The sequence below is a fragment of the Tachyglossus aculeatus genome, chromosome 2 (assembly GCF_015852505.1).
Source record: "Tachyglossus aculeatus isolate mTacAcu1 chromosome 2, mTacAcu1.pri, whole genome shotgun sequence".
NCBI lineage: Eukaryota > Metazoa > Chordata > Mammalia > Monotremata > Tachyglossidae > Tachyglossus > Tachyglossus aculeatus.
This window is the reverse complement of record NC_052067.1, coordinates 17,733,306-17,746,952: the sequence shown is the minus strand read 5'-3', so window position 1 is coordinate 17,746,952 and position 13,647 is coordinate 17,733,306. Positions and strand designations below refer to the sequence as shown.

Sequence of the window (13,647 nt, the reverse complement as noted above, 5' to 3'; positions counted from 1 at the left end):
GTGATCAGGGACTTTCCTGAAATGGAATTTGCTGGAGTTTTAAAATTCTCTGTTCCGATCCACGGATCTGTCTTCTAGTGTAAATTCATGTATTGAAGCCAGTTTTAAAATGTAAAATTGAAAATAAAGGTAAACCGAGTTGAACACAAGCCTTGGAATTTCATAGTTTCTTGGTCAGTTGTTAACTTGTTTATTTTACTTTTAAATACAGCAGTCCTGTCAGAGCGATTTTTTAAGACTCCAAAGTAGTTTTAAAAACAGTTCCAGTATGAAATGTGCATTTAAAGTTTTTGTACGATTGTTGCATAAAGACCCTTCTGTAGTTGTGTGCAAGTATTTGTGGTTTCCAGGATCAGCTTCACTTTCAGTTAGGTGTCCTGCTTAGTAACTGTAATCATAATTTTTCATCTATACAAGGGACTCATAAAATTAGAATCAATAGTTGCTTGATGCCCGTTGCTGTTGTGATCAACATTGCAATTTTAAGGTGTTAACTGAGTTGATGGGAACATTTGAGATATTTTGAATACCATTTTTGAGCAGCTGTAGAATCACCGTGGCTCTTGGGGCACCTTCTTTTAGTACTTTTTCAAAGCAAAATAATTTATAAGGAAAAAGAAAATATGATGGATTACTTTGATTTAGCCACACTAATCACTAGACAACAAAATAAAATATCAGTATTTTAATAGCAGGGGTGCAAAGAAGTGAATTGAGTAGCCAAATGCTTATTTTTTTGGCCACTTGCACTTTCCTCTTCCTCTTTTTTCATATGCATCCAGATGATAATGAGAAGGTAGAAACATATTAGGACAAGGTAGGACTCCCAAAATATTTAATTCAGCCAGTAACTTTGTTTTTGGGGTAGAGGCAGAGGGAGTATTGTTGGGGAAATTTAAATATTGGTTGGCATAGGGAAGAAAGAGTTCTGGTATTAGAGCACATATGCGATCAAAACTGAAAGGGACCTGGAAGCAGTATAGAGAGGGGGAAAAATCTGGCTCTATTTAAGGGATACATATATTACTCAGATATAACATAGTAATTCATAATATTATAAGGGAATTTATAAAATGAGATGACAGTATTACAAGCAGAAACGTTTGTTACTTGGTTTTATCTGTGTGCCGTAGGTGAGAAAATATATTTCACAAAGCATTAGAGTTTATTGAAACTTGTGTTCTTCTTCCTAGTTTAGTGATGCCAAATATCAAAACAGCATTTGCTGTGTTCAGCAAAAAAGAAGTGTGCACATTTTATTAGCGGTAGAGAATAGATTTATCCAATTTAGTCATTGAAATATATTTCACCTGTTAGGCGGTGTACTAAAGTGTACAGCTATCAGTTCTTATAACCAAAAACAATTGCTATAACCTTTTTTTTTCAGGGAGTGATTCTTCTAATTTATATTCTGTTTTCTACATTTCATGGTTTAGACCTTGAAATATTCATAGGTGATACTCTGAGAGGAGAAAATTTATCCAAGAAAGCAAAAGAAAAGAAAGAATACTTGATTAAGAAGATAAAAGATGTAAAGCTTACGTAAGTAATCTTACTCCTATTAATTTCACTTAGAAACAACTTTGTAATTAGGCTGTAGATTAAGTATTTTAACAAGTAATATGATTACTAAGGATGAAAATTATTATCTTTTTAATAATTGTCTTAGTATTCTTTTATACACCAAGATATTTCCAGCAACAGTTATAACAAAAAAATTGAAATGTCTTAATTCAGAGGTTTTGTGTTCTTGAATGTATAGAAAATAAAGTCCTTTTAAGTTCTTTTAGTAAAATTCAAATATAACTTGTCTTGTAACTTCATTGTATATTTGTGATATTTTGGGGGTAAAGATGTTGACATAGCAAGATAAATTTTGGATTTTGACTTGCACAGATTCACAGTGCATTTGAAAAAGTATATCTGCTGAAACTCATAGATATAGTGTTTGATGATTTTAAAAGTATCTTTTTAATATTTTTAATAGTTCAAGGCCATGATGCTTTATACATTTTTCAGTTTTCAAATGTTTTAAGTGTGCTTTTGTTTATTTTTCAGTTACTCCCAAGAATTCCAGGAAAAAGGTAAATTTTAAAAAAGTCATTTTCTGACTCATCAAAAATATTCTCCCTGCAGAGGCTTTCAGTTTGGCAATGTAATCAACCTTCGTGTTTTAATAGCAGAAAATTCAGAATTTAAAATATCCTGACATTACACTGATAGTCCTTCAAGGATGAGGGTACTGGCTCCCCCTGCTGAGAAAAGAATTGAAAAGCCTATGCAGGATCTTTTCTGTGCTTGGGGATTCTTGTGAAGAACTCTTGTAGACCATGGTTGAATACTATATTCTAAATACTTTCCAGAAAGTCTTTTGTAAGGGATGTAGAGTGAGATAATAGGAATTCATGTTTGCTACAAATAAAATAGCACAATGAAGCAACTTGTATAACAAACACACAGTACTGTCCTGAGAGTTGCTTGCATTTTGTAGCAACTACTGTGATCTACAAATAGGCAAAGCACCGTACAGTGTGGTGACAACTAGGGAACCGGAAGGCTCCGAGGATCGTGGTTTTTCCTGCAGCCAGATGTCCATTGGGAGTTTTTTTTCCTATTTGAAAACCAAAGTCATGTACACATTTTAAAAAATGCATAGGTGAAACAGTATATCCTTGTTCGACAATTCTCATAAGCTTTTCATTTTTGATAAGCTTGTTTGTGAAAAAAATTAGATTTTGATATGAATAAATGTCCAAAATGATAATTTGCATAGTCTGTTAAGACAGTCTAACCCCATAATAAAAGCTCACGTGATTTGAAATAACTTGCACTCTGGGAACCCAGAATTCTGAATAAGTTGCTCAGTCAAGTAAAAAACCAGCTTAGAGGCTAAGGAGTTTACTGTTTCTACAGTGTTCTGTAACTAAACCTGGAATAGCCTTTACTTCCATGATGCTAATTCATGAGGTCATGACCTGTAGCCTGTGGATGCTGGTATGAGGGTCACAGTGTGAGGTCAAAAAAGTCTATGTGAAGCTGGACTCTAGGTTGAAAGAAAAAAAAAAGCTTGGCACCTTCTAACTGAGGACAGCAGATATCACAGTGTAATGAATATCTGTGCCAGCTGATAAAGTGAGAGGGTACTGACAGTTTCAATAAACTAACAATTCACCTCTGTAAACCTTGAGCAAAACATAGTTAAACTGAAACCACAGTTTCATCTCCTTTGAATTGAAAGAAGCGTGGATTATATTTCAGGCAAAGATAACTTGTGTTTTCCATAATCTGTTTCATCTCTTTATTTGGAATTTATACTTATATTGCTTTTTCATTTATATTCATTATTGCCACCAACTCCTCTCAAAATAAAGTTAGTTTTATTCTGGATTTTGTTTAAGCCTAAAAATTAATTTATGAATTTTAAATGAATTGCCTCTGTGTACTTAAGGCTTGCATAGTATTTATACACATGAGCACTACTTTTGAAACTTCAGGAGGACTCATACTTAAAGCAAAAAAGTTCATTTTAAAGGTAATATTCCTTTAAAGCAGTTAGTAAAATTTACTCTATGGTATATTTATGGTACTACTAAATCTTTTGTAAGAGTAGGAGATTAATTTCCCCTCTAAATTACATTTATGTTAAAAATTTAAGAGGGTTCTTTGCCCAACTCTGCCTCTGCTTCGGTGCTGAACAGTGTCTTAGGTCTTTTACCTTACATGTGTCTAAACTTTGTGCATTCCAAACTTATTTTTAACGTGCAATGTAGGTGTCCATTCCAGAGTAAAGTCATACTGATATTACTGCATTCAATTAAAAAAGAATGATGGTATCTAGTGTTTGTCACTTTAGCGATAACTGGAGCTCTCTATTTTGGTATTCTGATTTTTGAAATTGGGATAATTCAGATGGTATTAAAAAGCCGAAGTTTGTATTGGTTAAAAAGTAAGGACACGAGCCTAGGATGATGTGATCTAAAAATGCTGAATTTACAGATGTTTGAAGTTGATTAGTCCATAATTGCTTTTTCGTAGCCAGTTGCATTTATAGTACGACACTATTCAGTTCATAAAACTGATCATTAATGGCATATGTTAAGGCATGAATGGTTAAAGTCTTAAGATAAACTTAATGTATTGCCTTTATGGGAAACATAAGTAATTTTGTACCAACACAAATCCCTCACCCCCCTCCCCTACACACATCCTCTCTGTAATTTATTTTAAAATTAAATGAGAAGTAAGTACTTTTTATTATCTGAAAAATCTGTGCAGATTTAAGAACTGCAAAGGTGATTAGAGAAGATCTGTAGTCTGTATACAAAGCTGCTTTTTCGGCCCATTCTTCCAACCATCTCCTGACAAATTTTTATATTGCAGCTCTACTCCAGAAGGATCTGGACAGAGTTCTCTTTTGGATGTCATCTCTGCTAATTCTCAAATGGGTCAGTAGGGAGTCACTGTGAAGTGACATGAGGCAGCACCTGTCATTTGTCCTACTTTCTCTGCGCTACTAGCATTCCAGTGTTTTGGTTTGCTTCGGTTTACATCTTTTCATTAAAATAAGTCAAATACAATGGATGGACCTAATCCTTCTAATTAGAAATACTTTAAAAATACTCCAGATAGGGATTCCTTCTAGCTGAGTGGTCATTTGTATTGTAATAAGGTATTTATTGTAATTGAAGGTATCAAACCAATTCACACTCTGGAATTGGCTGAAAGTACTTCCAGGTTTCGTAGTTCCAGTCTGAGTGATAATTGGATCAATATTTTGACTAATATTCTTTTACTAAGGTAAAAACAAGTGGTTTTTAATGTGGGCTGAGAATGGTTATTTGAAAATATGTTGGGCCTTTGAAGCTTGATGCTCCTTGTCATTTGCATTTGTTTTTATAAAATTTGTAGGGAAGGAGTGGAGGCTCAGCTAGAAGCAGACAGAATATTAGCTTCTCTTGAATACTCTGTTTTGAGAAAAAAATCCCGATTTGAATCCCCTTCCAGGCCCTATTGAAAAGTTTTGCTAACAAAGACCTTCCCCTAGGGGTGATAGATGTCAGTTACGATTTCTCAAACTCACTTCTATTTTATTTATTCATCAGGGTTTGAACCTAAATCCCTAGTACTACTCTTTAGTTTACCAGAGAGGTAATATTGGATATTTCAGACATTCCCTTTAGTCACAGAAATGACAATCTGCCTTTTAGTCATTCGTTCAATCAATCAGTTGTATTTATTGAGCACTCACTATGTAGAGGACACTGCACTAAGCACTTGGGAGAGTACAGTGTAGCAGAGTTAGTAGATGTGTTCCCTGCCCACATGGCCTAGTGGGTAGACCACAGGTCTGAAAGTCAGAAGGACCTGGGTTCTAATCTCCACCCTGCCACTTGACTGCTGTGTGACCTTGGGGTAGTTATTCATTCATTCATTCAGTTGTATTTATTGTGCACTTACTGTGTGCGCTTACTGTGTGCAGTAAGTTAAGTTAGTCACTTAACTTCTTTGTGCTGTAGTTACCTTGTCTGTAAAGTGGAGATTAAGACTGTGAGCTCCAAGTGGGATATGGACTATATCCAACTTGATTAACTTCTCTCTACCCCAGTGGTTAGTACAGTGCTTGGTACAGAGTAAGCGCTTAACAAATACCATAAAATAAAAACGAGTTTACAGCCTAGAGGGAAATGGGAGCTATCAAACCTTCATTTCCTGCATGTGGAGGTACAGAGTATATTGCTCTCAGAACATGTGCAATTTAGATGCTTTCTCTATTTCATGGTACCCTGTGTAGAAGACACATAGTAGTTTTAAAAGCATGACTTAAAATGTTGCGTTCTAATGCAATTGCCTTTCTGTTTTCAACAAGATTGTAAATGGTTAGTAAAATATGTATACTAATGTATATGAGGTTAATTTCAAAGAGATATTCGAAAATATATCCAAAGTCCAATAAAAAACATATTTTACAGAGTTTTTTTAAGAATACTTAATTTTGGAAGTTGCTTTTAATGCTCACAACCAAAGAAATGCCCCTTTTCTTGGAATTTACTTTCTTTATCATCCCTTTCCCCCAGATTGCTGAGGAAGCACTGTGGCCTAGTGCAAAGAGCATAGGCCTGATAATCAGAGAGCTCGGGTTCTAATTCTGGCTCTGCGACTTACCTACTGTGTAACTTTGGGCATGCCACTTAACCTCTCTGTGACTCAGTTTCCTCATCTGTAAAATGGGGATTAAATACTTATTCTCCCCCTTAGACTCTGAGCTCTATATGGAATAGGGACCATCTGATCCGATTTTCTATACTCCAGTGCTGAGTACAGTGCTTGGCACATAGTGAGTGCCTAACAATTACTACCTTTATTATTATCATTTAATGGTATTAAGTGCTTACAGTGTGATAGGCACTGTGCTATCATCATCATCACCATACTGCTGCTGTTCGTCAACTCAACATTGAAATTGGTTATATTAGCCAGAAGTAGGGAGTTAAAGGATGTAGGTTTAAGAAGGCGATTTTTCCCCATTCTCCTGTTTTGTAAAATAGTATATGTATTGGGTCTTATTTTTGAAGTTTATTATTGGGCTGAATAAATGGTCTTTATAACAGCGCTGTGGGGGGAAGGGAGCAGCAAAAAGAAACTCATTTCAATTTGACATAATGGAGCCCTCAAGAGCAGCAGCAGAGTAGGAGTTGGAGAGCTGTCTTTTATTTCATTTCCACTGCAGCCCCTTTAACTTGAGTTAGGTGATCAATTTACTTGCTGCCCTTTTCTCTAGACCGTGTTACAAATTCTGTAAGTGTGCCGGGTGATATGGGGCCCAGCTGTAGAAGGGTAGATTTCAAAGGCAGCACTTGAGAGACACTATTCTGAGGTTTACTGGCTCTACTTCACAGATTTGGAAGAAAAAGTTATCTTTTGACATCTGAGTGTACTGCCATAAATAAGTGATCATAGAGTAAAATGAGTTACTAAAAAGAATAGCTTAATTATGGTAACCCTATCCTTGCAAAATTGGGTAGACTATCTCTCATAAAACACAGCGAACAGCACTTGACCCTGTTTGAAATTTTTAGCATGACAGAAAGTGTCTTAGCACGACAGGACATACATGCCAAGTCCATTCTGTTTAGCAGTCGATTAGCTTAACCGGGAGATAGCTTGGGTAAGTGGACTGAGTATAGGATGGCAAATTGAGAATGCTAAAATTTAATCTGTTTGAATGCCATTTTGCCCCTCTTGAGTTTTTCAAGATCTGTAAAGCAGCATTAGTAGTTCTCTCTCTCCTCAGTACACTGTTTGGATTAATAATTGATTACTCTGAAAAAATTGGATCATGCATCACAAAGTGAGAGGGAAATTATTGTTTACATTTACTTTTATTTATGTTGGCAGGGACCATGTCTGTTTAACGTATTTTGTTAGTCCTCTAAACAATGACTTGTGAGTGCGGGTGCCTAATAAATGCTCTTGGATGTTGAAGAAGATAATAAATATCAAACAAAATGAATGTCATTTCAACACAAATAATCCAACTTAAAAAATGTTCCCTATGGAAATGTGCTACTGTGGGAAATCTAAAACACTAATGTTAGACCATGTTACTGGTGAGATTACAGAAAAGAAAAAATCAGATCAGGGTCTCAACTGCTAACTTTGATTCATTAATTAAACTTTTCAAAGTTGCAGGATAAATCAAAGGCATTTCTAGGGAAACAAGTAGCAGTATTAATGAGCAACAACCTCCTAATTATCCTCTTAAGTATATAACAGGGACACATTCATGTCTTTTCTTTGTGCAATAACTTTTACAAAGAAGTATTTTTAAACTGATCATTAATTTTATGACCCCAGAATGAGATGCAAAATTTATGCTGTTGTCATTGGCACAGGCTTACAGCACCGCTGACTATTATGTGTGATTGTAATAGAATGGCTGCCAACTAATGATTCTATAGACATTTCATTTGAGCATGCTTTTTCTTGTAGATATCTGATTAGGCTGTAATGCTTTCAATTACGCCTCTAAATTGCACTGAGTACCTTTACCTGATGCCCATAGTTGGTTCAGTTTTCTATTATAAATAGGCAAGGTGAACATTTTCCTTTTTAAATTTTTAGATTTTACTTTGTTGCCAGTATAGATGTACATACCTAGATCCTTGGTCTTCAGGGAGGAAGCGATTGGAAAGTGGGGAAAAGGTGAGGCAGAAGGAAAACAGGGAAGCCTCTGCTCAATATAATACTTACTGAAGGCTCCCTGCGGATGATTCCTTTTGCTACCGCTTATCTTAGTAGAGTAGAGCAAAATCATAAAGGTATAAAGATAAGTGGTAACTAGCGGCATCAATAAAGAATCAAGAGATCCTGAAGAAAAACACCTATCCCTTAGCATTTCTATAGTTGAGAAATTGCACAGGAAGTTTTCCTTTGCCTATTGACTTTAGGTGCTCCAACATCTGAGTCAGTTCCACAAAAAAGAATTAATTCTAGAAAAGTGTTCTTACATTTGCTCTGTTACAGCTAAATGTGAGCTTTTCCAGATGATTAACTGCCGGCCAGAAAACTCAACCCACTGATCTTTTTAACTTACACATGAACCACAATTTTAAAGAGCCGGTCGAGTTAAAGATTAAGTTTCGTTTTTAAATATGAACCACAGAACCTTAAAAAATATAGGTCTTCCATATGATGAGTCTCCTGTGAATGCACATTCTTTTCCCCTTTCTTTTATAAAATCCATATGTCATGAAATTTATTCTACTGCTTTATGCAAGTCATTTTGATGAAGTGAAGTTTTATCGGAGTGATAAATTCAAGAGATCTTGCTTTTAATGTAAAAAAATTATAAAACATATTTTGCCATTCCCTTTCAACTCGATTGGTTTTATGGGCCTAATCCAGGCCATTATGTTTAATATCATCCTTTCAACATATATGCTTTACTTTAGGTGTCACAGCTATATCTTTAGATAAACACTGTGTGTTCTATTTTGTCATATTTTGATGTATGTTTATACTCCAACTTTTTTCCCATGGAGTTTTTAATGTTTAAAGTGCATTTATATTTTCAATGCATTGCTTACAGAAAACTCTTTTGAAATAACTTTCAAAATAGTTGTTCAGAGATCCTTTTCTGAGGGGAGTCTTCTTTGCTAGTGCCTTGTTATTGATAGTACAAGGAAACAGTGCAGGCCTTCTAACAGAGGCAGCATGGAGATCAGGAGATAACATCAGGGGTCAGAGTCTTTTTGCTAGCTTTCCCCTGTCCCTTTAAGATCTAGCCACCTCTTTACAAGACACTAGGGTATTCTCTCCATCTTTGAAATAGAATGATTATACTTGCCACCCAGTTAGAACCCAGAAAGATCAATGAATAATGCTTGAAAGTATTAAATCATTCCATGGAAAAAAATCCAAATGACATGTTGCATTCCCCAGAACATCACAGTGCATAATAATTGTGGTGTTTAGGCGCTTACTCTATGCCAAGCACTGTACTAAGCATTGGGGTAGGTACAAGACACATGTGGGGCTCACAATCTAAGGCATAGTGGTAGATTGCTATTTCCAGATAATAAAAAATAATAAAATCAGTGGGGCATATAAGTTCTTGCTGTGTGCTAAGCACTATGCCAAGAACTGGGGTAGATACAGTACAGTCAGATACAGTCCTCCTCCCATCACAGTGTCTCCCTGTGTTCTCAGCTACTGTGCTTTAGTGAATTCATTCATTCAACCACATTTAAGTGCTTACTGTGTGCAAAGCTCTGTACAAAGCACTTGGAAAAGCACAGTACAACAGTAAACAGTGACAGTTCTTGCCCACATTGAGCTCACAGTCTACAGAGGTGAGACAGAGAGCAGTACAAATGAATAACTTTACAAATATATACATAAGTGCTGTGGGGATGGGAGGTGGGGAAAAAGAAAGTCAGGGTGACGGAGAAGGGAGTGGGAGATGAGGAAAAGTGGGGTTTAGTCTGGGAAGGCCTCTTGGAGCAGTTGTAACTTCAGTAAGGCTTTGAAGGCGGGGAGAGTAATTGTCAGATTTGAGGAGGGAGGGCCAGAAGCAGGACGGTAGACCCAGTGCTGAAAGTATCCTGGGAAGGACTGGCTAAAGAAAAAGTTCTGGATGAGCCATTCCAGGGTGGTGGGGTGGGCAGTGGCTTCTCCCACTTCCCCATCTTCTCCCCTGCCTCCCCCTGCCCAAGTGAGACCAGGCTGGAGCCAGGCTGTGCTGTCTTGCCCTGCCCCAGTCCCTGCTGGGTCTTGGTTTCAACATCAGATGCCAGTGCTTCTCTGGCTGTCTGCAAACAGGGTAAAATGAGTCCCTACTCGCCATACCCCCTGCACTTCCATGCTGCCAGGGCTCCCAAGGGTCATGGTCAAGGGTCTCTCACACTGGAACCCCACAGCTCCCTAGTGGTCGAGGGAGAAAGAGTACTAGTATGATGTAGTGGAAAGAGCAGGGGCCTGGGAGTTGAAGTCCTGAGTTGTAGTACTGCTCTTCTGCTTGCCTACTGTTTGACCGTGGGCATGTCACTGCTCCGTACCTCAGTTCCTCTTCTGTAAAATATGGGGATTAAATACCTCTCTGCCTTCCCCTTAATAATTATGGTATTTGTTAAGCGCTTACTATGTGGCACGCACTGTACTAAGCACTGGGTGGATACAAGCAAATCGGGTTGGACACAGTTCTTGTCCCACGTGGTGCTCACAGTCTCAATCCCCATTTTCCAGATGAGGGAACTGAGGCACAGAGAAGTAAAGTTACCTGCCCAAGGTCACACAGCAGACAAGTGGCACAGATGGGATTAGAACCCATGTCCTGTATATATGTATATATGCTTGTATGTATTTATTACTCTGTTTATTTATTTTACTTGTACATATCTATTCTATTTATTTTATTTTGTTAGTATGTTTGGTTTTGTTCTCTGTCTCCCCCTTTTAGACTGTGAGCCCACTGTTGGGTAGGGACTGTCTCTATATGTTGCCAACTTGTACTTCCCAAGCGCTTAGTACAGTGCTCTGCACACAGTAAGCGCTCAATAAATACGATTGATGATGATGATGATGACCTCCTGACTCCCAAGCCTGTGCCCTATCCACTACGCCACACTGCTTCCCTTAGATTGTGAGGTCCACATGGGATGGAGACCATGTCAGACCCGGTTATATAGTATCTGCACTATTGCTTAGAACAGTGCTTGGCATATAATAAACACTTGATAAATGTCACAGTTATTAAGCAGCATGGCTCAGTGGAAAGAGCCCAGGCTTTGGAGTCAGAGGACATGGGTTCAAATCCCCACTCTGCCAATTATCAGCTGTGTGGCTTTGGGCAAGTCACTTAACTTCTCTGGGCCTCAGTTCCCTCATCTGGAAAATGGGGATGAAGACCGTGAGCCCCCTGTGGGACAACCTGATCACCTTGTAACCTCCCCAGCGCTTAGAACAGTGCTTTGCACATAGTAAGCACTTAATAAATGCTATTATTATTATTATTATTATTATTATGGAGGAGCAGGTGGCTTGAATTGGGTCCCTGGGACACAAGAGACGCCTCCCTTGGTACTTTCTCCCTACTTTCACAGAGAATTAGGTGGAGATGGTGGGGTCGCTGAGGCAGAGCTGCCCCTGATTGCCTCAAGGGCTGAGGCAGGTAAGTGGAAGAGCTGGACTCCCCAGCAGGGGAGTGGAAGGTGATGCACCCCCTGTGGACGGGCTGCTTTCCTCATCTGCTCTTCTTCTCCTCACGCTGCCAGGACCTCAACAGAACTTTCTACTCAGTGCTGGGGTCTCTCCCCTGTGGAGTTGCCCCATATCCTCTCTGCCCCCTTCCTGTTGTTATTTTATTTCGTTAATATGTTTTGTTGTCTGTCTCCCCCTTCTAGACTGTGAGCCCGCTGTTGGGTAGGGACCATCTCTATATGTTGCCAACTTGTACTTCCCAAGTGCTTAGTACAGTGCTCTGCACACAGTAGATGCTCAATAAAGATGATTGAATGAATGAATGAATGTTGTATCCCTGTCCCCATCCTTTCCTCCTTCCTCCCTCCTTTACACACTGCTGTAAGGGAGCCCCTGATTTGCTCCCTTTATTCATCCCCCCTTCCCAGCTCCACAGCACTCATATACATATCTGTCATTTATTCATTTATTCATTCATTCAGTCTTATTTATTGAGCGCTTACTGTGTGCAGAGCACTGTTCTAAGCGATTGGGAAATACAAGTTGGCAACACATAGAGACGGTCCCTACCCAACAACGGGCTCACAGTCTAGAAGGGAGAGACAGACAACAAAACATGTCTTGATGTCTGTCTCTCCCTCTAGACTGTAAGCTCATTGTGGGCAGAGAATGTGTCTGTTTATTGTATTGTACTCTCCCAAGCGCTCAGTACAGTGCTCTGCCCACAGTAAGTGCTCAATGAATACAGTTGATTGATTGCTATAAGGGTAATATTGACAGGATTTGGTGATATTGAACATGTAAGCATTCAAGAAAAATGATTGTTGTGGATTGAATGAAAGAGATGAGTCAAGGATAATGCCAAGGTTGCAGACTTGTGAGACAGGGAGGATAGTGGTATTGTCTACAGGGGTGGGGAATACAGGAGGCGGGTAGGGTTTGGTAGGAAGATGAGGAGTCCTGTTTTGGACATGTTAAATTGGAAGTATCAGTGAGATATACAGGTAGGGCTGTCTTGAAGGCAGGAGGAAGTGTGAGACAACAGAGAAGAGAGGTCAGGGCTGGGGAGGTCGATTTGGGAATCATCTGCGTAGGGAGATGGTGATTAAAACCATGGGAGTGGTTGGATTCTCCAAGGGAGTGGATGTACAGAAGGGGACCCAGATCTGAGCCTTGAGGGACCCCTGTAATGAGACTACCCTCCCTGTCTCCCAAGCCTGTTACCTTGGCATTACCCTGATTCCTCTCATTCAACCCACATATTCAGTCTATCACCAAATTCTGTCAGTTGTACTTTCACACTATTGCTGAAATCCTCCCTTTCTTCTCCATCCAAACTTCTGCTGTGCTGATCCAAGCATATCCCACCTTGACTACTGCACCAGCCTCTTTGCTGAACCCCCTGCCTCATGTCTCCCCACTCCAGTCCTCAGTCCACTTTGCTGTGTGCATCAGTTTTCTTAAAAAATTCAGTCCGTGTCTCGCCACTCCTCAAGAATCCCCAGGGGTTGCCCATCTATCTCCAAAAACGGAAACGCCTATCATTGACTTTAAGTACTCAATCAACTCACCCTTTCCTTGCTGATTTCCTACTAAAACCAACCCACTTACTTCACTCCTCTAACACCAACCAGCTTAGTCTCATTTTAGTCTTATCTCAATCTCATATGTCTCACTCCCATGTCCTCCCTCTGTCCTGGAACTCCCTCCTCCTTCATATATGACAGACCACTAATCTTCCCGCCTTCAAAGCTTACTAAAATCACATCTCCAAGAGGTTTTCACTAAGCGCTCATCTCCCCTACTCCCACTTCTGTCACCTTACACACTTGTATATGTACCCTTATTCATTCAGTTGTATTTATTGAGTGTGCAGAGCCCTGTACTAAGCGCTTGCACTGTACTAAGCGCTTTAAGCACGACATCTCCCTTCCACACCCCACCACCTTC

At 38.9% G+C, this 13,647-nt stretch overlaps 1 protein-coding gene across 3 annotated transcripts in view; it reads left to right on the top strand.

Annotated features, from left to right (window-relative positions):
* SKAP2 (src kinase associated phosphoprotein 2) overlaps positions 1-13,647 on the top strand; it is a 200,001-nt gene that overhangs the window by 26,798 nt on the left and 159,556 nt on the right. For all 3 annotated transcript variants that reach the window (XM_038766240.1, XM_038766248.1, XM_038766231.1), the window contains exons 2-3: positions 1,437-1,542; positions 2,059-2,084. In XM_038766240.1, the coding sequence (XP_038622168.1) occupies positions 1,437-1,542; positions 2,059-2,084 (132 nt within the window). The remainder of the gene's footprint in view (positions 1-1,436; positions 1,543-2,058; positions 2,085-13,647) is intronic.